The 22954-nt window shown below is 49.2% G+C and overlaps 8 protein-coding genes and 1 non-coding gene across 9 annotated transcripts; 3 read left to right on the top strand and 6 right to left on the bottom strand.

The window, feature by feature from the left end:
* Window positions 1-261: 261 nt before the first annotated feature.
* TrAFT101_008695 (uncharacterized protein) lies at window positions 262-3938 on the bottom strand (the record flags this gene model as incomplete). Its single annotated transcript, XM_066128406.1, has 1 exon — window positions 262-3938. The coding sequence occupies exon 1, from the start codon at window positions 3613-3615 to the stop codon at window positions 262-264; it is 3354 nt and encodes a 1117-aa protein (XP_065984524.1). The 5' UTR covers window positions 3616-3938.
* Window positions 3939-5113: 1175 nt separating this feature from the next.
* Window positions 5114-6127, top strand: TrAFT101_008694 (uncharacterized protein; the record flags this gene model as incomplete). Its single annotated transcript, XM_024907928.2, has 1 exon — window positions 5114-6127. The coding sequence occupies one exon, from the start codon at window positions 5114-5116 to the stop codon at window positions 6125-6127; it is 1014 nt and encodes a 337-aa protein (XP_024761888.2).
* Window positions 6128-6466: 339 nt separating this feature from the next.
* Window positions 6467-7654, bottom strand: TrAFT101_008693 (uncharacterized protein; the record flags this gene model as incomplete). The annotated part of the gene is made up of 1 exon (XM_024906569.2): window positions 6467-7654. The coding sequence occupies one exon, from the start codon at window positions 7652-7654 to the stop codon at window positions 6467-6469; it is 1188 nt and encodes a 395-aa protein (XP_024761889.2).
* A 2108-nt stretch (window positions 7655-9762) lies between these two features.
* On the top strand, window positions 9763-10412 carry TrAFT101_008692 (uncharacterized protein; the record flags this gene model as incomplete). Its single annotated transcript, XM_024899829.2, has 1 exon — window positions 9763-10412. Exon 1 carries the CDS (start codon window positions 9792-9794, stop codon window positions 10410-10412), a length of 621 nt encoding a protein of 206 aa, XP_024761891.2. The 5' UTR covers window positions 9763-9791.
* A 112-nt stretch (window positions 10413-10524) lies between these two features.
* On the bottom strand, window positions 10525-11364 carry NDK1 (nucleoside diphosphate kinase; the record flags this gene model as incomplete). The annotated part of the gene is made up of 7 exons (XM_024903725.2): window positions 10525-10724; window positions 10780-10845; window positions 10908-10952; window positions 11011-11069; window positions 11130-11173; window positions 11236-11266; window positions 11345-11364. The coding sequence occupies 7 exons, from the start codon at window positions 11362-11364 to the stop codon at window positions 10525-10527; spliced, it is 465 nt and encodes a 154-aa protein (XP_024761892.2).
* Window positions 11365-12193: 829 nt separating this feature from the next.
* On the top strand, window positions 12194-15870 carry TrAFT101_008690 (uncharacterized protein). The gene is made up of 2 exons (XM_024899867.2): window positions 12194-12557; window positions 12617-15870. Exons 1-2 carry the CDS (start codon window positions 12473-12475, stop codon window positions 15427-15429), a joined length of 2898 nt encoding a protein of 965 aa, XP_024761893.2. The 5' UTR covers window positions 12194-12472; the 3' UTR covers window positions 15430-15870.
* Window positions 15871-16796: 926 nt separating this feature from the next.
* TrAFT101_008689 (uncharacterized protein) lies at window positions 16797-17732 on the bottom strand. The gene is made up of 3 exons (XM_066128405.1): window positions 17278-17732; window positions 17085-17219; window positions 16797-17017 (listed from the first exon to the last, which is right to left on the bottom strand). Exons 1-3 carry the CDS (start codon window positions 17291-17293, stop codon window positions 16842-16844), a joined length of 327 nt encoding a protein of 108 aa, XP_065984523.1. The 5' UTR covers window positions 17294-17732; the 3' UTR covers window positions 16797-16841.
* A 1406-nt stretch (window positions 17733-19138) lies between these two features.
* Window positions 19139-19239, bottom strand: TrAFT101_008688. Its single transcript has one exon. It is a non-coding gene; the product is annotated as a tRNA-Ala (tRNA).
* A 93-nt stretch (window positions 19240-19332) lies between these two features.
* Window positions 19333-22105, bottom strand: TrAFT101_008687 (uncharacterized protein). The gene is made up of 4 exons (XM_024909677.2): window positions 22006-22105; window positions 21324-21933; window positions 19579-21237; window positions 19333-19509 (listed from the first exon to the last, which is right to left on the bottom strand). Exons 1-4 carry the CDS (start codon window positions 22065-22067, stop codon window positions 19432-19434), a joined length of 2409 nt encoding a protein of 802 aa, XP_024761896.2. The 5' UTR covers window positions 22068-22105; the 3' UTR covers window positions 19333-19431.
* Between the last annotated feature and the right edge of the window lie 849 nt (window positions 22106-22954).

The raw sequence follows: 22954 nt of genomic DNA, 5'->3' as shown, positions 1-22954 counted from the left end.
ATTTGCTGGATTTGAATTCTAAAGTGGAAATAGTCAAACGAATAATAGAAGTCATGGCTAAAATTTGACCCAAAGCAAATTGGCATTGACTCAGATCAATCTCGACTACTGGGCAGCATACGTCTTATATACATGCATGCGGGAAAGAACAAAAGAACTCGTTTTATTTGAAAAAAAAAGGGGGAGGAGGGGGGTATCCTTTCAAAACAGTAAACACTTATATACACAAAAAGCCTCTTATATTCACTCTTATTTCTCTCTTCATATGGGGGGTGGAAGATAATTTTGCAGCAGCTCCACGATCTCCTCATGCCCGTTCTCCGCCGCATATATCAGGGGCGTCTTCCCTTTATTATCTTTAATATTTATGTCAGCCCTGCCGGTATTAAGCAGGAGTTGAACAATGTTTTTCTGCCCTTTCCGCGCCGCCAGCGCCAGCGCAGTTTTCCCTGATCTCTCTCTGGCATTGACGTTAATCCTATCCGTGTTAAGCAGCAATTGAGCGACCGCCTCATGCCCGTAATACAACGCCAAACTTAACGGTGTCTCTTCCCAGGCATCAGTGGCGTTTGGCTCAACACGTGGATCGTCTAATAATATCTTAACCACCTGAGCATGTCCCTCCCCAGACGCGTGAGCCAAAGGTGTTCGACCATAATCGTCTTCTGAGTTTGGCGACGCCCCGCAACGTAACAATTCCTTTACAGCATCGATGCTGTTACTTTCTGCGGCTAGGGACAGTGCTGTTCTGAACTTCTTACTCCCGTCCTTATAGTCCGGGCTTGCGCCCAATTCAAGCAATGCAATAACCACCTCTGACCAGCCGAGCGCGGCCGCTGAGCAAAGAGCCTTACTCTTTTCTTCGGTTGTCATTAATGTTTTTGAGGCGGGCACAGTGAGGCGGGACAATGTTGAAATTAGATCGTCACCGAGGTTATTCCTTTGTTGGTTAACTCGGTTTTCAATGTTACTATAACGATCTATGATGTTCCCAACCGCTGTAGAGATTGTTTGTCCACGGCTGGATTTCTGGGCTGAAAGCCACTTGAAACCATCAGAACTGAAGCTTTTCATATCATTGGCAGTCATTGCCCACCGATACAGCTCACCGAGTGCAATTGCTGCTTGCTGCACAAGTTGGTCTGTGTGGTTTTGGGAGTTATTACCCGCCGTATAAGGCTGAGATTTAATGCAAATATGCCATGCCCACTTTAGCATTATCTCTGCTTTAATCCAGTCGCCATTTCTCCGATGCTCATTCGCTCTTTTCTTTGCTATGTCCAAAACATTTTCTGCAGAAGGGATCTTCAGTTGAGATATCATCGGAGGTAGGATACACAACAATGCGTCTTCTCTTGAACCTAGTCGCGCTTCGGTGAACGATTTCATGATTTCAGACATCAGGTTACTTTCTAGGCGGGCGTATGGAGTTTCTTGGATACCGACATCATCAACGGCACCCACGGTGCCGAAAATGCTCACGATGAATGATCCAAACACCTCCTGGGCGCACAGCGATAGGAGGGAGCTGTTTGTGGAAGCTGACCAGACTTCAAATCGGGCAGATCCATGGCGTTTCGATGGCTCCGCTGTATGCCAGCCAAAGAACCGCATCTCCCTGTCTTCATATTGTATGGTACTTGGATCGCAGTGTTCAGAGATGGGTAAAATCGAAGTTGCAACGATGCTTGGCATCTCACTTCCAAGCCATATATCAAGTCCAGTTTCTCTAATGTTCTTGGTTGAAATGATGCGCCGCATTGGGATTTCAAGAGCTCGAGAGATTGTAAATTGATCCTGCAATTTCTCGACTTTGGGGTCGGACTTTAGTGACCAAGTCCACAGCCCCAAAATCCCCTCTAATTCTAACTTATTGTGAAGTTTCCAAGGGCTTTCTAGGTTGCCACGAGTTAATTGCAAGTACAGGGTCTTCTGACTTAAGTTTTTGCAAGATTCGTCTGGTGCAACAGAGACGACGTCGCAGGCAAAACTCCAAAACATGGATATGTGATCTTTCCACTCGTCTTGGAATTTGGAGCTCTTGGAGAAAATCTTATTGATAGTAGATTCAATGGCTAAGGCAAGGCAGTGAGAGATCTCTCGAACCTGAACCATTTCCGAGTCAAACTGCTGCGAAGACGTTGTAGCCGATGGTTGAGTGGTTCTCGGCTGAGTAAGTTGCGCAAGGCGAGTCCGGTAAGCCAGTAATTTACTCGCAATATCTAGATCATCTGTTGTGGATGGAAGTTCCTTCGTAATTTTATATGTATTATCGCGCGCACCGCGGAATCTCCAAAGGAGACGGCGTTGACAGTCTGGCGGAGCGTCCTGTCTACCAATACGCATTGCTAGCCAGTCAAGCTCGTGCCCAACAACTTCATCCGGGCACTGGCGAAGAAAATTGTCATCTGGTTTTAGTCGCTGCATTCGGAGCGCAGATCGAGCAACACTCATCACCATCATCGCTCCAAGTTGAGCCACGGAGATTGAAGAGTGGATGCCACGTAACCCAACAAACTGTATCACAAATCCGATGATAGTAGTACAGACAGCAACCCACAACACAAGTTCTGAGTCTTGGCTTCTGGAAGGCTTCTTCCACGACGTAACATATTGTAGTAGGGGTTGGTCTTGATCGCTGTGGCAGAAGGGGTCAAAGACTTGATCTCCAAGTACTTGTCCTCCAGGCTGTAACCAATATATGGATGAAGACGTCGATTGGAGGTTCCGCGTCGACTGCTTGTCGAGAGCTTGTTGAGTCCTATGAAAGACTTGTTTGCGGCTAGTTTTCCCTACTAGAAGCGCGCAAAGGAACATGCCACCCCATTCAACGAGAGTTCCAACAATGGCCATCGGGCAAGCGTAAGAGTCTGGACGGTTGCCGTCCTTCTCCCACTTTAGATAGTATGTGACGACGACAGCAAAGGCCAAGACACCGACTTGCAAGAAAGTTCCAGACACGGCGACTGCCCAAGACACGGTAGTGGACTTTCGCCTAATTCCAATGTTCAGAGACAGATTTGGGGCAAAGATGTCGGCGACAGCCTCGTCCGCGATAGATTCGCCCGCGAAAGTCTCACCGCTTGCCCGGGTTCTGTTCCATTCGGCTGTTCTATTCCTCTCATCTGATCTAATCCCTTCATCTGATCTGATCCATTCGTCTCGACGCCTTTTAACGAATTCCCGGCACGGGTAGATCCCGTTCGTAGAAGGATCATAAACAACTTCTAGAATCTTTGGGCGACCGAACACCCGCGCGATGCCGCCGTTGTTGTAGAGCTCACACACATCGCGGCTCGTTGAGGAACATAGCTCTGCTTCAGCGTCTCCACCACCTTCTTGAGCTCTTCCGATAAAGGCACGCAGCGAAGGTGTTCCACAAACTCGGATGGCGGAAATAACGGCAGTTAGGATTCCTATTGGCGCTATCGAAAATATATAATAGTCAAGCACGGTTATGCTTTCACTAAGAAATTGCTTCGTGGTTTGCTCGCCGAAGAGGGCTAAGAAGGGTGCGAGATCGGTTGCAAGGTTGTTCGAGAAGTCATCCCAGCCATCTGCACGCACGGGACTGAGAAGAACAGAAAGGAGGAAAGCAAAAAAAAGTATTTTCATGATGATGTACGCTGGAATTCGACTTTTACATATTTGGAGGTATCTAATTTACAAATAGGTCCAACATTGCCCAAGACATGGCCCTTCCTTTATATAGAGGATCTGATTCTTCCTTTTTGCCGCCGAAGAATGCGCCAGCATGTAAGGCAGAATTACGCGCCGTGAGGCTCAGAATACGGCTCACCTATTGGGTACTGACAAGGCAGCTAGAGAGAGTGCCCTACCAACACACCAATAATTTGCTTGAGCTACAACCAACGCAAAGAAACTTGCATTCGTGATACGCTTCTCGCATTAGCATATGCAGGAGAAAAGGAGGCAAAAAAATGTCGTGCACAGGTGAGGAGTAAGATACGGTTGAATAAGAATTTACTGAAGATTTGTGTTGGAGGTTTGATGATTGATGACAACGAAGGGACGCTGCGAGCTATGACAATATATACGGCTCGGGCCGGACTAGTGTGAAATCTACAGGTCGATTTAACAGTAGTGGCAGTAGTAGCGGTAGATCTAGTACACCAAGTAGATCAAATAAAAGTAATAAAAATGATCAAAATATCCAGGAATCGTTCCTATTAAAATATTATAATTATCAGTGTGATAATAGCGAGTCTAGGTAGAGGAGTGCGTTGGTGGTTATGAACCACGCTGTTGATCTGACCACACACCTGGCATATCTCAAGGAGGCCGCCTATCTGAATTTGGAGTAACGCTCAGCCACATCGAGTCAAAAATTATCCTTGTGATAGAGGAGAGTTTTTCGGTTTTGAAATGCATCTCTCTTAGCCGATATTCGTTATGTTAGCAGCCCGTTTCCATTAGGCTTTGACTGCGCTCTCTGCTCGAGGTTACTGTTTATGCGATGGCTTGATTAAGTGGCGACGCGGAAGATTTGAATTGAGGAATAGATTAGCAGATGCTTTAGATAGAAGCAATGTAAGTGACAAAGGCGAAAATGCCTTATAATAGTCACTCAAGATAAATAATTAGTCATTAAAATTGGTAATTTATTACCTTTTATGTATCAATGAAAAAATTACCCTATACAATGAGATTTCCATCCTTACCTATCTATTTCTTTCTTGTTCGCGGATTTTTCTAGCCGTTCGCATATAACGTATAGATAGACTATCTCGTCGACTTTTAAGCTTCGAGTTTATGGTAGTGATTAACTTGAGGCGCATAATTGCCACGATGAGCAATTCGGTAACTAATCTGGAATTTTTATCATACTACACAAATCAATCGCATAATGAGATAAATATAGAGAGAAATACCGACAGCATGTCAGCTGCGGTCCTCGTAATGCCGCTCTCATCAAGGCTGAGGGGCGTCAATGATAGTGGGGTTTCGCGCCCCACCAAAGCTCATACCTCCAGTTGACCTCACGAAAACTGACTTTCAGCTCATCTTCACTCTTTCAACATCATACTGTCATCAACCATCTATACTGCACCTTGTTCCAACTCTCTTACTCAACCCTTCATATTCAGTCCCCATGCCTCCAATCCAACAGGCCCCCAACCCACTCCCCAGGATCATAACCTACTATCAAACCCACCATGATTCTGCCGGCAGACCCATATCCGTCCTACCACTTCTCACTCAGCCGGGCATCTCATTAACTCACGTCATCTTAGCCGCCATTCATCTCAACGAAGATCCCAATCACATCACGCTCAATGATCATCCTCCTCATCATCCTCGCTTCGAGACTCTGTGGGCCGAACTCCGTATTCTCCAGGCCTCCGGGGTTAAAGTCTTGGGCATGCTTGGCGGAGCAGCCAAAGGATCATACACGCGGCTAGATGGCTCTAGCGAGCAATTTGAAAGATATTACGTTCCTCTGCGAGACATCATACGTGCAAGGGGCCTCGACGGCCTAGATCTAGACGTTGAAGAGGAGATGTCATTGGGCGGCATCATCAATCTCATTGACCGTTTAAGAAGCGATTTCGGCAAAGGCTTTATTATCACTATGGCTCCCGTCGCTGCCGCCCTTCTTGATCATAGGAGCAACTTAAGTGGTTTCGATTATGAGGCTCTTGAAGTCATGCGCGGCAAAGAAATCGCATGGTACAATACTCAATTCTACTCTGGCTGGGGTGATATGAGCAACCCCATCATGTATGAAATGATTCTCCGTAAAGGCTGGCCCGCCGAAAAGGTTGTAGTTGGCCTCATTACAAATCCAGAAAATGGCAATGGGTTTGTCATGTGGGAGTTTCTCTCAACTGTCTTGGCCCTGCTTCGAGGACGTCATGAGCGCTTCGGCGGAGTCATGGGGTGGGAGTACTTTAATAGCCTTCCTGGTGGTAGGGAGAGGCCGTGGGAATGGGCGAAGCAGATGACGACTATTTTGAGAAACGATGTTCCTTTACCGAGCCCCAATCCTCCACCAATCAATGAGGCGACGAAGCCAGTGTTGGAAGCCGACCCTGATGCCCCCAACGATAAGCCAATCCAAATTCCCAGTCAATTCGATTACTACTCAGATGGATCAGATGGATAAGAAGGGACCGAACTTACATACGATTGCACTAGTCATACTTAATAATGAAGTAAAAGACAGAAAACATAAAGCTGGGTGGTGTACAAGATTGCTGGTCGATATCTGTGATACATCGTAGCCCTGAGAGCGGCTACGGCGGTAGAGGAGATGAACAAAATGGGTTTTTATTAGAGCAACATACATACATCTATAGCATTGAGCAACTAGTGTAAAGATATGACTCTCCATCATCCTCCGTCATTTAGATAGATAATTGCAGCACACTAAGTGATAGTAACGTGTTGATGCGTGTAGATGCCGACGGTTACAAAAAGAAAGGAGAGAAACCATCTATACTCTTTAGGCGCAGGCCATCCAGGGACTACACTGAACCTCGATGGTGAAGTTGTTGTATACTGGATAGCTGCCCTCCACGGCAGCAATGATGGGATCGAAGAAGTCTGAGTTGAAGCGAGCGGTCTCGCATGCCGAGCATGGGCCACTGAGGAAGCCATCATATTTGGTAGCGTATGAAAGATAACCGACAACATTCCGGCTTGACAGGTCTGTGGCTCTAATAGTGAAGGTCTCGGGCATTACTACCCAGCTGGGCGCGGTAATGTTGGTTCCGTTGATACCCGGAATGGCAGGATTCTGGTTGAACCACAAACTCTTCAGGCCAACGTCGCGAAGGGCCTTGATGAGAAGGAGGGTCATGTGGGTATCATCATCAATCTTGACGCCCGCACACTCGACATTGATCGTATAACCCTGCCCTTTTATGGGACCCCCAACACAGTTACCTGTAGTCTGATCCCAGACAAAGCTATTGATGAAAGCTCCCCAGGAGTTCTGCCAGTTAATAAAACGAGGGCTGACAGTAGAATAGACAGCGAGCTGACCCGTCAGAGGGGTAGAAGTTGGCACAGGCTGGCCTCCGCTGCTCTGAGTTGGGACTACTGTGTGTGGTGGCTCAGAAAAGAAGGTAGTAGAAGGGGCCGCCGAAGACGTAGTTAGGGTCGAGGTCTGAGAGCCCATGTCAGCTGGGCGAGGAGGAGGGTGATTGTCACGATTGCAAACAAAGGCGCTCCAGCAGATGGCATCGTCGTTGATAGTCTTGTTGATGGCAGCGCTGACAGGGCGACCACGGTAAGCCCAGCAGTTGAGCATTTGGCCGCCCTCTTTGGTAGTGACTGCACTTCCAGCTTTGAAGCCATCAGGGGTACCATCTTCAATATATGCGGTCCAGACGTCGCCGTTAGGCATGGTGGCGGTTGCACCAGCAGGAACCCAGGGATACCAGCCTTCTTTGAAAGGGACCTCAACAGCCATGTCGGGAGCTTCAGGGTACTTGTAAGCGGAACTGGGCCAGTTGATGTCCTGGTACCAGTTCATCTGGCGAGAAGTAGACCATTCTGAGTGATCGGGATTGTCTCCAATACCACAGTCACAGAGAATGAGGTCCTCATCGTGGAATCGTTGAGCGTTGACAGCCGTGAAAAGACCAACAGCGCCAACAAGGCCAGTGGCGAGCTTTGACAAGACCATTATCGATGAGATTGTCAAGACAAACGAACAGAAGTCGTACGAAAAAAGAGTTAGAGAACTGTAGGCTGAGTGATTGAACTAGACGTACGTTTGCTGAACGTGAAACTTGAGCGAGTAGCCGTAGATTATGAAGAGGAAGCAGAAGAGACGAAGTAAAAGGTATAGAGGAGAGAATTCTTGGGCATTTTCCCCTCTAAAATCATTGGAAAGTCTATTTCACCGCCAGTAGTCGTCATTGCAATGACTTGAGGAAGCATCTCCGGCTATGAAGGCAAGAGGTGTGTTGCGGTAGATCCCTATGTCGAGAGAAAGAGTGTCTTGAGGCGGTCAAAATGAGCCGGTGACGTAGAATTTGATCTTGAATGAGATCAAAGTAGCAGGCAATGGTATCTTGACGCTTTCCAAAGCCAAATTTGTGCATAGCAAAGGCGGTCAAAGATGCCATTACAGAGGGAAGGTGGCAGCCCAGCTTGAGATGGGTTCACCGCTCACACTACTAGCTTTGTACGTTGTACTGCTTTGGAAGGCAGAAAAAAAAAATGCCACAGTTCTTGAAAATAGCGACTACATTGAGTCGCAGATTCGATAGCGGCCAAATCATGTCTATAAACATGTAGTGCACATAGAATTGATAGGGTAGGCAAGGTATAGGAGATAGGTAGGTATCGACAACGACGACAAGAGGCGATATAGTGAGAAATTTTGCTTGCACTGACGATAAGATCTTGTCACAACGTGTAAATGCTGTACTCTATTTTTGTTGTAGAATGATGCTGAGTACAAAATCGAGTTGTCTCTCTTGATGCCGCGCGCCTAGGTTATAGACCACGTGCGTCTCACAGCACGCCGTGGGACACACGCCATACCGCGTACTTTATCATCGCGCCTTCACCGTAAGATCGATACAATACACAAGTATGCATTGAGGCTGCGCATTTCCGTGTTGGCCTCTCCTCTCGTGGCGCAACTCATGATTTATCAGATGGCTTCTTTGCCACGACCAGCGTCGTCAGCAGCATTGATTGGCCAGCAGTCTCCGCTGTTGGGACCCCGGCAGTTTTTTGGCGAATCAGTTTCGAAGCGCCAGGAGTCCCTGCATGTTTCTCGTTTCAGGTCCGGATGGCGAACCAAAGTGAAGCTCTCCTTGTATGATGGCCTAGACAAACACAGCAGAACCCAACCGAACCTGTTCAGGGGCTATACAAAAATAGCAAAGCCGGGGGCAACTTCTTATGCGTCGATACCGTTCTTACGTGGTGCCATCCCGAGAAGTTATATATACCATGGCACTGGTGGAAGAAGTTTAATTTTCATCACAGCACCCAACAGCCCAGGAGGCCTAAAGCATCAAACAAAACAAAACAACTTCCGGTACGAATTTTCGTTAAAGATCTCGATATTTTTTTCTGTTTGTCTTTTTCGATCCCTATCACACCACCGTCACACGCAAACAGCATGGCGCAAAGGATAGTTGCTTGCTACCGATGGATCAAAGCCGCTGGCGGAAGAAGTCATCTATATGCCAAAATCAGCAATAAAGGCACACCGTACAAGAAGATTTCGCAGGAGCCTACTTTGGTCAAAGGCCAAGATGTTTTTGGAGATAACACTCCGCTGCTCGAGTGATGGGTCTAAAGCGGATCTCTGCTGTAAGTCACTTTGAGCCTGCCTGCTACAAAGAACGGAGTGTATCTGACCAAAAACTTTCAAATTAACAGAAAACAATCGATAACCCAGTACGAAATTATGAAAACTACGACTTATACACAGAATATTGGGAAAATGCTGGGTCGGGCGTTCTTTGCTATACAGGGACAGTTGCATTACGAATAGGCTATAAAGGTGACGCTGCTGGACACTTCAACCTAGGGAATTCCAATGGCGTTATTTTGGTTACAGGACAGATATGGCAGCTAAAAATTTATATAACGGTTTAAAACAAAAAAATTTATGTTTAAAGATTGCTAGAAATAGAAATACTACGATTACTTGAGCGTCATCCCGTTCAAAGAGCCCAACAAGAGCACTGAAGCTTAAGCGATCCCAATCGGCCCCACCATAAAATGTCCGACGGAGCTGCTCAGCCAACGCCGAATCTTCACTCTAACAAACCGCTGCTGTCACAAACTCGCCTGTCATGTCTCGCGCTCACCTATTCCTCAACCGGCGCCCAACAATACGAATACGTCCTTCTACACTCCACCTGCACTCCTCAATCCGAACTCAGTCCACCGAAGCGAGCGGCATATTGCGCCTCGACCGCCTGACGTCCAAGCTCCCCAAACGCCTGCAAAAATATACAAATGGCCTACGTAACGCCCCTGTTTCGCATGTCGTTTCGTTTATGATTCTACACGAAATCACAGCTATTGTACCTTTATTTGGGCTCTTCTCCCTGTTTCACTATACCAACTACATACCTATCTCCTATGTGACCGATCATTTTGGAGAGTCCGTGCAAGGAGGGATCGAGAGGTACGAGAGGTATTTCAAGCGCAAAGGCTTGTTTGGCTTTGGGCAAGAAGATAATAGTGACACGTCTGCATCCGAGACCACGGCCCAGGACGCACATGTGGAGGATGTTGTGCAGCGCTGGCACAATGGGGAACAAAAGTACAAAATCCTGGTCGAGGTTGCCCTGGCATATGCGATAACAAAAGCCCTTCTTCCCATCCGAATCATCGGTAGTGTTTGGGCCACGCCGTGGTTTGCAAAAATACTCGTTAGAGCTAAATCTACATTGACACGAAAGCCATAAAGAAGGAGGCGCAACAAAACAAAGTTCAGCATAATTTTTTTAATTGTTCTATCATCATGCAGCTTATCCAATGGTGCAAGGACAGCAATGCTTGAAGCTTCCTAATGACTGCTTAAGGCTTCTCGTAGATCCAGTCGAACTGAGCAGCCTTGTAGGAAACGGCCTCACCCTCCTTGAACCAGAGAGCAATCTCCTTCTGGGCGTTCTCGACGGAGTCAGAGCCGTGGCAGACGTTGCGGCCGACATCAATGGCGTAGTCGCCACGGATGGTGCCGGGGGCAGAGGCAAGGGGGTTGGTGGCACCGAGGATAGCTAAGCAGATGCGTTAGTTGGTTAGATCCGAGAACAGCTTATCGAGACAACATACCACGACCGGTCTTGACAGCATCACGACCCTCCCAGATCATGGCGCAGATGGGGCCAGAGTTCATGTCTAACAAACGGAAAAAGTCAGCAAAGGAATCGATTTATTCGTGGCCTTGATTGGGACCCTACACTCAATCAGGCTGGGGAAGAAGGGCTTCTCGCTGAGGTCAGCATCTAAGGATTCATTAGTAAAATAATATCGTCTTGGTGGGCGTTTAGCATAGTGACTAACAGTGAGCCTCGAGGTGGGCCTTGCCGGGAGAGGTGAGCTTGATGGCAGCAAGCTTGAAGCTGTTGAATTGATCTCGTCAGTTGTTATAATTTTTTACGGATATGGTTGTTGCCTCGTACCCTCGCTGCTCGAAGCGGCTGATGATGGGGCCGATCAGGCCACGCTGTAGCAAGGTTAGCATGAGAACTCTTGACCTTCAAACTGGCAAAATATAGTGAAACCAACCTGGACACCATCAGGCTTGATGGCAATGAAGCTATTGAGTAGGTTAGACTCGAGCCAAAAAAAAAAAAAAATCACCAACTGATCCGGGGGTGGTGGCGGGGTATCTCACGTCTGCTCAGAGGCGGCCATTGTGACTGTTTTTGGAGTTGAAGAGCTAAGAGAAGCTGTTTGAACTTGTGGAAAGGGTTGAAGCGAACAAGATTGTTGAACTTGAGGAGAGGAAGAAGAGAAGAGAAAGTAAATGGCGGCCAGAAGTAGCGGGACGAAGAAAATTGGTGGGGGGAGGGTTACCGTTACCGTAGTCCACCGCAATAGCGGGTTGAGTCGCTGCTGCTTTTTTGGCTGCGGAATGGTGGACTTTGGGCTGGAAGCGGGGTCCTCGTGGTGGGGTTCAGGCATGATGATTTGCTGGCTGGTGGCTTTATGGGCAAGTAAAGAACAGATGGCTGCGTTGTACAGTGCGGTAGGTTGGGGTGAAGTCTATATCGGCGCAGGAGTATATCAGTAGTAGCAGTAGTAACACACTTTCGACTAAGGAAGTATCGATGTTAGTCACTAACAAAGGCAGAGGTTGAAAAGTTTTGGTATGAGCAAAAACCTTGGCTATGGGAAGGATACTGCAGATTTCACGTACATGTAAAAAAGGAATATGCAGGTCAGGAGCGGCCAATCGTAAGCTCGAGATGGGACGAGAATAACTCAGAGCCTTGGAGGTCAGCTGTTGATGCAGCTGTTTTCAAAGTAGGCATGCAGTAGTCCAATAGAGTAGCAGTAAAAGCTTCATCCCATATCTAAATTTTCATCTCATCTCCAAGTTTCCAAGGTTTAATCGCACCTCGAAAGCTTCCACGTACAGTGTCGATCCGACGGTCTGCGTTGACCGCCATAAGCAAATATCAAATCGCATTATTCGCCGTAATGCATCTAACGAGGCCTACCCCTCCAGCTTGCTGCCCGGCTGCCAGGCTATGCCCAATCGAGAGCTGCCGAGGAGGTCCCAAACGGACAACATAGCTTAATCTCGACGACGCAACCCAATCCCAACGGCGTTGTTAGACTTGCCTCTGGAAGGAGTTCTATCACCAGCATCATCACATAGCCTCAGCTGATTGACTGAATGAGGCTGTGTATTACCGACCTCTTTATGAACCAATGTGGCCTGCCGTTGCCGTAAATTGAATTGCGAATCTTTGTACCGCACAGCCCATTTGTTTACTAGCCCGGTCTCGCCCTCGTCATGAGGTTGACGATGGGACTGTCCCACAAGTGGACAGTGCTCTTCAGCTTTCTGAGCTTATTCTCGTGCCTAATTGGGCCAGCCTGTATGAACGAAAAAGTATAATGCGATTTAAAACCTCTTTACTGATGACGAGATGTTTAGTGGGTGTCAAGGAACACGATTTCAAGAAGTGTGATCAGGCCGGCTTTTGCAAGCGAAACCGCGCCTACGCCGATAACGCGGCTTCCCAGAGCTCGACATGGGTATCTCCTTATCAAGCGGTCGTCGAATCTCCCACTCTCAGAGACGGCCAGCTCCAAGCTGTCATCCTTAAAACTATCAATGTCAATGGCGATACCGTCCGACTGCCCCTTACAATCTCATTCCTCCAATCGGGTGTTGCTCGCGTCAGCATCGATGAGGAGAGACGACAAAACAAGGACATAGAGTTGAGGCACAACAGCATTGCCAGAAAAGAGCGTTATAATGAAGCCGAGAAATGGACCATTGTTGGCGGTCTGGAGCCCGATCTGAAGGCTGAAATTGTCCATCAGGAGGGCTCTCAGATTAATGTCAAGTACGGCCCTGAAGGCAAATTCGAGGCCGTGATCCGACTCTCGCCTTTTGAAATCGACTTCCGAAGGGACGACGCCTCTCACATCAAGTTCAACGAACGTGGCTTGCTCAATGTTGAGCATTGGCGACCAAAGATTGAAAGGCCAGAGGGAGAAGAAAACAACACCGATGAAGATGAAAGTACCTGGTGGGATGAGTCTTTCGGCGGAAACACAGATTCAAAGCCTCGTGGTCCCGAAAGCATAGCTTTGGACATTTCATTCCACGGATACGAGCACGTTTACGGTATCCCCGAACACACTGGGCCTTTGTCTCTCAAGGAAACCCGAGGCGGCGAGGGCAATTACCAAGAGCCATATCGCATGTACAATGCCGATGTCTTTGAGTATATTCTCGATAGCCCCATGACACTCTATGGATCAATCCCTTTTATGCAAGCCCACCGAAAGGATTCTTCCGTCGGTGTTTTCTGGCTCAATGCTGCTGAAACTTGGGTTGATATCATCAAAGCCAAAGGCAGCAGCAATCCCCTGAGCCTAAAGTCCGGCACACCAACCAGCACGCAGACGCACTGGATTTCTGAAAGTGGTATCCTTGATGTCTTTGTTCTCTTGGGCCCAACTCCCAAAGATGTCACCAAAAAATACGGTGAGCTGGCCGGATATACCGCTATGCCGCAGGAATTTGCAATCGGTTACCATCAGTGCCGATGGAATTATATCTCTGATGATGACGTTAAAGACGTTGACAAGAGATTTGACAAGTTCAAGATTCCATATGATGTCATCTGGCTGGACATTGAGTACACTGACGGCATCAAATATTTTACTTGGGATCCCCACTCCTTCACTGACCCCATAGGCATGGGCAAGCAGCTAGATAGCCATGGTAGGAAGCTCGTGGTCATTATTGATCCACACATCAAGAAGACCGAAGACTACCCGATCAATGAGCAACTCCAATCTCAGGATCTTGCAGTCCACGATAAAGAAGGCAAGATCTACGATGGCCACTGCTGGCCCGGCCAATCCAACTGGATCGACTGCTTCAACCCCAAAGCTCGTGAGTGGTGGAAGACTCTGTATAAATACGACAAGTTCAAGGGAACAATGGAGAATACTTTTATCTGGAACGATATGAACGAGCCTTCGGTTTTTGACGGACCAGAGACCAGTATGCCTCGAGATAACTTGCATTATGACAACTGGGAACATCGAGACGTCCACAACTTGAACGGCATGACCTTTCACCATGCTACCTTTGAGGCTCTTCAAACTCGTAAGAAGGGAGAGCTTCGACGCCCCTTTGTGTTGACTCGATCTTTCTATGCTGGATCTCAGCGTTTTGGTGCCATGTGGACGGGTGATAACCTAGCAGACTGGGGCCATCTCCAGGGCTCCATTCCCATGGTTTTGAACCAAGGTGTCTCTGGCTTCCCATTTGCTGGAGCTGACGTCGCAGGCTTCTTTGGAGATCCCGAGAAAGATTTGCTTGCCCGCTGGTATCAAGCAGGTGCATTCTATCCCTTTTTCCGCGGCCATGCCCATATTGACGCTCGTCGCCGCGAGCCATACCTGCTTGGTGAGCCATATACCGCCATTGCCACTGCAGCATTGAGATTGCGGTATTCTCTCCTCCCCTCGTGGTACACCATGTTCTTCTACGCAAACCGGGATGGCGATCCTATTCTGCGGCCGATGTTTTGGACACATCCGTCTGAAGAGGGAGGCCTGGCCATCGATGATCAATTCTTTGTGGGATCTACAGGTTTGCTCGTTAAGCCAATTGTAGAGAAGGATAAATTCTCGACCGACATCTGGATTCCTGATGACGAGGTTTACTACGACTACACTACGTACAACGTAGCCAAGACACAGAAGGGCAAACATGTCACTTTTGATGCTCCGCTCGACCGGATACCAATGCTAATGCGAGGTGGTCACATTATCACTCGTCGCGATATCCCTCGCCGTTCGAGCAGCCTCATGCGTTTCGATGACTACACCTTGGTTATCTCCGTCTCTAAGAGCGGCGAGGCTGAAGGAGAGCTGTACGTTGACGACGGTGATTCTTACGAGTATGAGGACGGCCAATATATCTATCGCAAATTCAGCTTGAACGGCGACGTTCTCACTTCAGTTGATCCGGAAGGGCGAGATACCAAAAAGATTAAGCCCGGCAAGTGGCTCAAGGCCATGCGAGATGTTCACGTCAACAAGATTATCGTTGTCGGTGCTCCTGCCTCGTGGAACCGCCAAGAGGTTCAAGTTGAATCTGAAGGGCGCACCTGGTCTGCCACAGTGGATTACCGCGCTGCTGAGAATGGCAGGGCTGCATTTGCCACTGTTAACGGCGTCCGCGCCCGTGTTGGAGAAGACTGGAGCATTAAGTTGGCTTAGATGAGCATGACACAATACGATTGATAAAAGGGGAATCATATGCAAACCCGGCGAAAGTGCTTTTTTGAGGGAAGATATGTAGACGTCTAGGCTAAATATTGCATGTTGTATGTAGAGCACGATATAGACGAAGATGAAATGGAAGAGAGCGTTGACCGCTGTCGAGCAGAATACGTGAGTATGGAGCATCGCTCCCTTGGCTTCTTTCAGCTGAGCTAATGGATCAATTGCTACCATTCACTCATTGGATGATAACAGAGTAGCACCACTTTCAATTGCAGCCAGCTGGATAAGCTTAATCGTTGGTGTGCCGGGAATTAATGTACAGTTTGACGTCTAGCAAATTGGAGAGAGAAGCCTGCATGAGCACTCAATCATGCGCTTGACTTTGTATCTATGGATTGTCCATACCGCCTTTCGGGAATTACGATAGTCCGCGAGCGCACATTCCTTTGCAAAAAACATGTCAAGTCATCATCTGCTGCAAAACATCTACACCTCCATCAGATGCCTGTACACTCCAGCACAGCGAGGATGACGGCATCTTCATCGCAAATACGAAATGCTACCGGGTACGCATCTTCCGTTGGCAGCGTCGCAGCTCGGAGTCGGCGACGGTGGCAGCGCCTCAGCTAAGGAGGGGTGCGCTGCCCAAGCCCCATTCTTAGTGCAAGCCCCAGCCACGGTAGCTGCGGCGTACCATGTATGAGCGCAACTCTGGTCCAAAAAGGCCAGAATAACGGGCTACGAGAAGACGCGGTGAGTCTCGATGGCGCTCCTCCCGGAAACGCGGCAAGGTCCTTGGCATCTGATTCGATCCACCAGCTGTGGTCTTGGCCGACGCGCCCCGCTAGAGATCCATGGAGAGACCCTTTTTGCACCGCAAATGCTCGAGCGTTTCATCCACAAGTCGGCCCTGGCCCAGCGTTCTCCAGCAGCCAAGCTTTCTCAGCCACTATGCCTGCAGCAGCCGGCTTGGCCTGGGGCTAATCGGCAATCGTTTCCCGGCTAGCCAACCACTATCGTCACTCGGGTCCAGGGGCGGACTCAGATTGGTTTACAGTGACGCCTGGCCACAATTCACGCAAAGTACTCTGTACGGGCGCATTTACAGCGTCAGCTTCGTGCTGGTGCTGCGACTACGGGTACATACTACAGGCTCATGCTTACGAAGCCCCCTCCCCCTCACTCTTTCTGAGTTACGATGGCTTGGGGTGGGCAGCAGTCAGAGGCTGCGAGTTGCGAGACAGATGCAGCAGATGCCTGCATCCCACCCAGCCAACGGCCACACCACAGTTTATGGAGAGGCCTCATGGAGGGGTCCTCGCAGACCCCGCATCGTCACACGCGTCTTGGAACAAAGCGAATGGATTCAATGGCACTGTCGATTTTTCTTTTCTATCTGACTGTGTTTACCACTGGTTTCCGTACTGGTTGTTGAGCTGCTCCTCAGCCTGCTGCTGAGCGTGGCGCTTGGCCTTCTCGCGGTCAATGAAGTCAAGGCCCTTGGTCTCAACCTCACGGTCGACGAAGAAGCCAATGGCACCGGCGAGGATCTCCTTGGCCTGGGCGTGCTCGTCAGGGTGGCCTGCGCAATCAAAGAGTTAGACAGATGAACTTTAATATCGGAGTCCAGCAATGGCGGTCATTCTCACCGTTGCGGGCAACGTGGTCCTCGTAGGCCTTGGCGGCCTCGTAAGCGGCAGCACCGCCGATGAGCTCGTGAGACCACTTGGCTTCGTGAGGTCGCTGGGTGACCTGGTCGTAGGCCTGAGCCTGATCAGAGGAATCTGTAACATCAATTAGACGACATCGCACTACAGTTGGCAGCTCTGGAGATCACCATACCGTCGAACCAACCCATTGTGAATAAGAGAAGTTGTGTGGTATGTGGAGTTAAGAAGAAGAGTGTTTAATTCGAAAGAGAAGCAAAAGAAGGTTACGAGTGGGAGCGGCAGAGCTATTTATAAGCTTAGAGCTGCCTCACCGCGCAAGAGGGGTCAGAGGCCTCGCGACCCTTTGCACATCCAATGATCTACGTGATAACCCCTTGCCCCTTAGCCATACACTCAACGATGCACCCGAGGCTACTGCGTTGTTATTTTGGCAAGTTTCAATGGCGTAGCAGTGTGGATCAAGGGGACCCCATTCGTGGACTCGCCGTCCAGCTTCCGGCCATCTGATGATCTGGACTCGCAAGCTCCAGGAGCCATGATAACGCGATTGGTGGCTCCCAGCACATACGTAGTGTGGCAAATGGGTCCCTTGAGTCTCCACGCTCAGCAGCCGGAGGACAGCGAGGCATTGGAGACCATTGCGCCTTGAATCGTGGAGAGCAGCTGGGCACCTTTGTGGCTCAGCTCACTCTACACAGGCCACCCGTTTGCTCCCCCTGACTTCATAGCTACGGACGTCATATCCTATCAACGTGGAGCATAGAGGGGCAGAGGCGCTACGGCCCTTCACTCTGGCCGACTATCACACTGCTATGTACTATTATTGGTATGGCCTCCATTTGCTTTGGAGTGTGATGGAATCCCTGGACAGCTGAAAAAGTCGAGTGACTTGTCGCAAAAGGAACAACGGTGCAATAACTCGCATTGACGACGCCAGGATGATTTCTTGTTGAGCTGTCGGAGCTATGCCTACTCAAGCTTCCTGAAGACGTGCCCCGCCATTTCTGCCTCTCCCCTCCTCTGCCTCCCCCACCAATATCTTTGTTCCGCAGGAGCCTGTTCGAAGAAAGGATTACCCCTCTGAAGCTCGAGAAATATTACCTATACGATCAAGGAACATTATGCTATCGAATGTTTGGGCTCACAAATGTGTGAGGGGGCATGATATCTGTGCCCTGAACCTTGAGATATAACCGTGTTATAGGATGTCACCGTATCTCGGAAGCCTCTTTAACCACCAATGTTGGCTAATATCTTGTTAGACTGAGCTACTTTACACTACCATCCCCTCAAGCCATTACTACTACACACATGAAAAGGCTGACTGAACAGAGTAGTTGGCTTGCATATCCAATACATGCACGGAACAGCACCCCCACATACAGCACCCCGTACTATTTATTATTAAAATATTTCGTTAATTTAGACCACTATTGCGTCCCGCGTGTGTGTAAGTACTATGTGCATGACCCTGGATTGAGACAAGCTCAGGCGCTAAAATGACACTCCTGGTATGTTAGCATCAACTGGAGAAGGCTTCTGCTGGAACCGTGTCCTTGTCAGTCTACCTCGAAACAGTAGCGATATTACAAGTGCACGGGAGATCTCTCAGAGGAGCTACCAACCAATACTACGACTACTAGCAGACACGAGGCGGTGAAGCATTGCCCTCTGCTCCTTTTGGGGGACGATGACGATGAATTAATTAACTCGCTGCGTGGGCTGCCTGAGACTAATGGCGCGTGTTGAAGGGTTGCATCCATCTGCATCCATCTTGTCTTTCATGCTGGCCTCGTGCAGAGTCAAGTATGGACGAAGAGACTTGACCCCTAGTTTCAACGTACCTTCCTTAGTCATAAGGGTCTAACAAAAAGGTACGTACCTCCGACGAATCCCGGGTCCGACTAAAGACCGAGCCGGAGTCCCACCGAAGCCACATCCGCTCCAAAGAAAAAAAAAATTTGGATAATAGTTGTATCCACAAGGAAAAAAAAGTGAAGCAGGTAGAAAAGAATGCAAAAATGAAAAACATCTGGACGAACGGGGAATCGAACCCCGGACCTTTCCCATGCGGTTAAGCAGCTCGAAGGTTGCTTGATGCTAAGGGAAAATTATACCACTAAACCATCCGCCCATTTGCGTTGTTGAATGTTTGTGTCGTAAGATGGTATATACACCATTTACACCATTTACAGCCAGATATACTGAAGATTAATACAAGTGTTTCTTTAGCTATTGTACATGATGATTATGTGTTTTACATTACGAGTATTACAATATGATAGCCACCCGGTATGGACCCTATTACTACTACATAGAGACATCTTCAGCGAGTGCCATCGCTGAGAAACCAATTCATGGGCTCATGCAGCCCAGTGTTATACGCAAACATGGCGTCAGAAATCTGTACAGAGACACAATATAAGCAAAACTATTACGAAGTAAACAGAGAAAGGGGAGATAATAGACTTACCAAAAAATCCCAATCCGGGCTCTGCTGCCGCATACCAATACCCATATCCTCCTCCTCATCCACAGCTCCCACATCCTGGCTCTGCCCAGCGCGCTCCTCCAAAATCCGTACGCAACGCTCCATCGCCTCTTCAGAAGCCTTTCGAAACAAGGGCGGAATCTCAATCGGATCGACACCGCGCATGATGGCTTCAATGTGGGAGGTGATGACGCAGCTGACCAGGTATCCCTTTACGTTTGTCTCGCCGCTCTTGATGCAGCGCAGGCTGCAGTCCTGGGCCTCGCGGATGACGGAGAGCAGGTCCGCCCGCAGAGGCAGCGGCACGAGACCTTGCTCTTCGCGCAGCTGCGTGTCGAGCTCGGCGGTGATGAGCAGGCTGGCCTGCATGGAGGCCATTCTGTAGAAGCCGGGGCCGTTTTGGGAGAGGCGCGTGAGGAGATCTTCGTTGCTGAGACTGGATGTGGATGAAGCGGAAGAAGAGGAAGAAGAAGAAGGGCCTTGGATGTGGCGGTGGGACATGATGGCCGAGGAAGGGAAGGCTGCGGCCCAGATCTTGAGGGTGGCTTCGATGGCGAGCTTGCGCGATACGGCGTATTTCGTCTGCCGCAGGGCGGGGATGAAGTATGGCGTGTGGAGGGCGGATATGTGTCGTTGCATGATGAAGTCGACGAATCGCAGGTCCAGATCAGAAGGGCCGTACGCTGCTTCGCCGGTTGCTTGCTTGGATTTGAACCCGCGCAGAGTGTGGACCAGAATCTTGTAAGCCGATCGCAACTCGGCGTCGAGTTCCAGCGTCCTCTCGTACGTCCCGCACGAAGTAAGATCGTTTAAGAAGCTCGCCACCGCAAGACGGGCGTGGAGCGTCTTCCGAAGAGCAAGCGCAATTGACATGCTGGTGTACTCGCTCTCGGGCTTTTCGACTCCCTCAGTCATGAGCTGCTCGTCGTCAAAATTGCCGGGGGGCTCCGTGTCATAGTCGTCGGGGCAGATGAGCGGAGGGCCGCCCGACGACAGGCTCATTTTCAAGAGCATTTCGAGAATTGTATTCCACAATCTCCTGTGCATTTGGGTGGCGTAGAGGGATCGTTTTGGCAGGTGGTGCGGATCTCGATGCAGGCCCATGTGCATTGCCCGCCTCACCAAATCGCCTGCAGATACCCAGACTGAATCGCTGGCGACTCCCACGGCTTCCCGAGCTAGGAGTAGTAGTATGTGAGTCTGTATGAACTGGATGCCCAGGCGAGCCTTGAACTCGGGCTCGGATATCCACGTTTGCGCTTCATATACCCAGCGAATGGCTGAGGGTCGCATGGAGAACTCTTCATCATAGCAGATTGTGCCGAGAGCTAGCACCAGCTTGAGATGGACGACGAAGGCTATATCGGGAAAGGCCCCGGGCTCCCATAATTCTTCATAGTCCCTCCTAAAGGACGGCAAATGCAGAATTCTGTGTATGTTCTCCGTCGTCTTCAAGTAGCAGTCGATGAGCTTGTCGCAAACCTGCCTTTCCGGCAGGTCTCTTGTCGGGATTGTCGGCCAAGGGGGGTTTCTCTTGGCTTTAATGATTCTCGCTAGAGATTTGCATTTGAGGAGTAGAGGATAGGTATTGGATTTCTCTTCCAGAAGATGTACGTCGTTTAAGACAAACATGTTCTTGAACTAAGAAACACAAATACCAGTGAGCAACATACTTTGGCAAATTTTGGGGGCATTTAAGTAGAGGTGGAGGGAAGATATCTGCTTACTACTTGGAACACATTGATCCAGTGGCTTTGGCCAAAGAAGCGCGTCTTGTGTGTAACGCTCCGTATTAGAGCCGGTTCAGTTGAGTTTGGCAAATTATGGCCACGATGGAAGTGGATAGCCCCTCCAGTTATGTGAGGCGCTTGGTTGAGGAAATCCGTTTCAGGAGATTCATAAGGAGACTGCGATCGCGGCGGCTGCTGCTGCTGCTGCTGCTGCTGCTGTTGTGGTGAAGGCTTTGGCCGGGTTGGACAAAAATCGCGAATAGGATACCAAGGTTTGCCATCCTCAAGGACACTTCGGTTGGCGATTGATTCATCCTGGCTTCTGGGCGTCAACGGGCTTATCAGATTCCTAGTCGCCAAATTCGAAGTGGCATTTCTTGTGCTCAGCGATTCATTCGGGCTGGCATTTGAGACGGATTGAGCTGGAGCTGATCTGGGCGCATCAGGATCGAGGAAGAAGACGCCAACCGGGTTCTGCGCAGACGCGAGAGCCCCTGGGTTGTTGTGGCTCTCATAAACGCATGTCTCGGCCTTGGCGCGGATGCAGTTGCTGCAAGGCCGCTGCCGATTACATCGAAGTTTTCGTTTCCTACACAGAGCGCATGATCTACATTTTATTTGATTTTGATTAGTTGTCTGCTGAGACTTGGAGTTGGTTGAAGCTGAGATGCGGGCTTACATTGCAGGTCTCCGCCTGCGGCGCTCACCCTCCACAACGACGGTCTTGGGAGTGTGTTCCATGAGAAGATGTTCTTTCTAGTGACGTACAATAAAATGATGAGATTGATAATTGGGAATAAAAAAAAATTGTAAGTCGCAAAATAGGTAAACGAAAACGAAGAGCCGCATGTGATGACGATTCCTTCGGACATTGATTCGGGAAATTCCCCAAACAGGCACTAAGACCGAATCGGCCTCGGGCTATGGCTTTTCGGACACCCGGACTCTGGCAGGCCAAAACCGAGATTTTCGCATATCGCGTTCCAAGCCAAGCCATTTCCTCTTTGGGCGAAACCCCGGCTTATACTTTGCAGCGAGGAAGCAGGTCCAACGAGAAACCCTCCGAGTCTGTGGCCAGTTTATCATCTCCGAGAATGGGACTTGAAGGAGCCTCGCATGATGGAGCGGCCCTGTCTGGGAGAGCAGGTAGACTGTTTGGGCTTAGATAGATAGATGGATAGAATGTCGTTGGTATATATAAGAGATGGACGGATCCCGGGTTCATCAACCTTTTTTTCAACCTTATCTGAACGAGGTCATCAGGCAGAAGCTCCTTTGTAGCCTTAGCTCTATATAACAAGCAGAATAGATACTGTTGAGACTTTTCAAAGGGACGCCATCTTTCAGCCATGTCGACGACAACTTCGGTGGAAGAGAAGCCCGCTCATCTTCCAGAGGAACAAATCGCCCTCGAACAACTCGCCCCCGGCGAAGAGAGGCAGTCGTTGTCCGCGGACGAAGTAGAGCCAGCCCCTGACGGCGGTCTAAGAGCATGGCTTGTCGCTTGTGGAGCTGCCTCTATCTTCTTCTGCTGTCTGGGATTCTCCAACTCGTTTGGCACCTTTACAGAGTACTACTTGACTCACCAGCTTCGCACTCACACTCCCGACGATGTGGCCTGGATCGGT

Source organism: Trichoderma asperellum, chromosome 5, assembly GCF_020647865.1.
Source record: "Trichoderma asperellum chromosome 5, complete sequence".
NCBI lineage: Eukaryota > Fungi > Ascomycota > Sordariomycetes > Hypocreales > Hypocreaceae > Trichoderma > Trichoderma asperellum.
Note: the sequence above shows the minus strand (reverse complement) of the source record. Positions and strands in the feature narration are given on the sequence as shown.

What these genes read in the sequence shown, in the direction of transcription:
- TrAFT101_008690 (XM_024899867.2), top strand. Translation starts at nt 12,473, where the DNA reads ATGAGGTTGACGATGGGACTGTCCCACAAGTGGACAGTGCTCTTCAGC. An exon ending in GTGCCTAATTGGGCCAGCCT is followed by an intron (nt 12,558 to 12,616) that starts GTATGAACGAAA and finishes CGAGATGTTTAG; the next exon opens with TGGGTGTCAAGGAACACGAT.
- TrAFT101_008689 (XM_066128405.1), bottom strand. An exon ending in GGACCACGTTGCCCGCAACG is followed by an intron (nt 17,018 to 17,084) that starts GTGAGAATGACC and finishes TTGATTGCGCAG; the next exon opens with GCCACCCTGACGAGCACGCC.
- TrAFT101_008687 (XM_024909677.2), bottom strand. Translation starts at nt 22,067, where the DNA reads ATGGAACACACTCCCAAGACCGTCGTTGTGGAGGGTGAGCGCCGCAGG. An exon ending in CGCAGGCGGAGACCTGCAAT is followed by an intron (nt 21,934 to 22,005) that starts GTAAGCCCGCAT and finishes AATAAAATGTAG; the next exon opens with ATCATGCGCTCTGTGTAGGA. An exon ending in GCCCGGATTGGGATTTTTTG is followed by an intron (nt 19,510 to 19,578) that starts GTAAGTCTATTA and finishes GTCTCTGTACAG; the next exon opens with ATTTCTGACGCCATGTTTGC.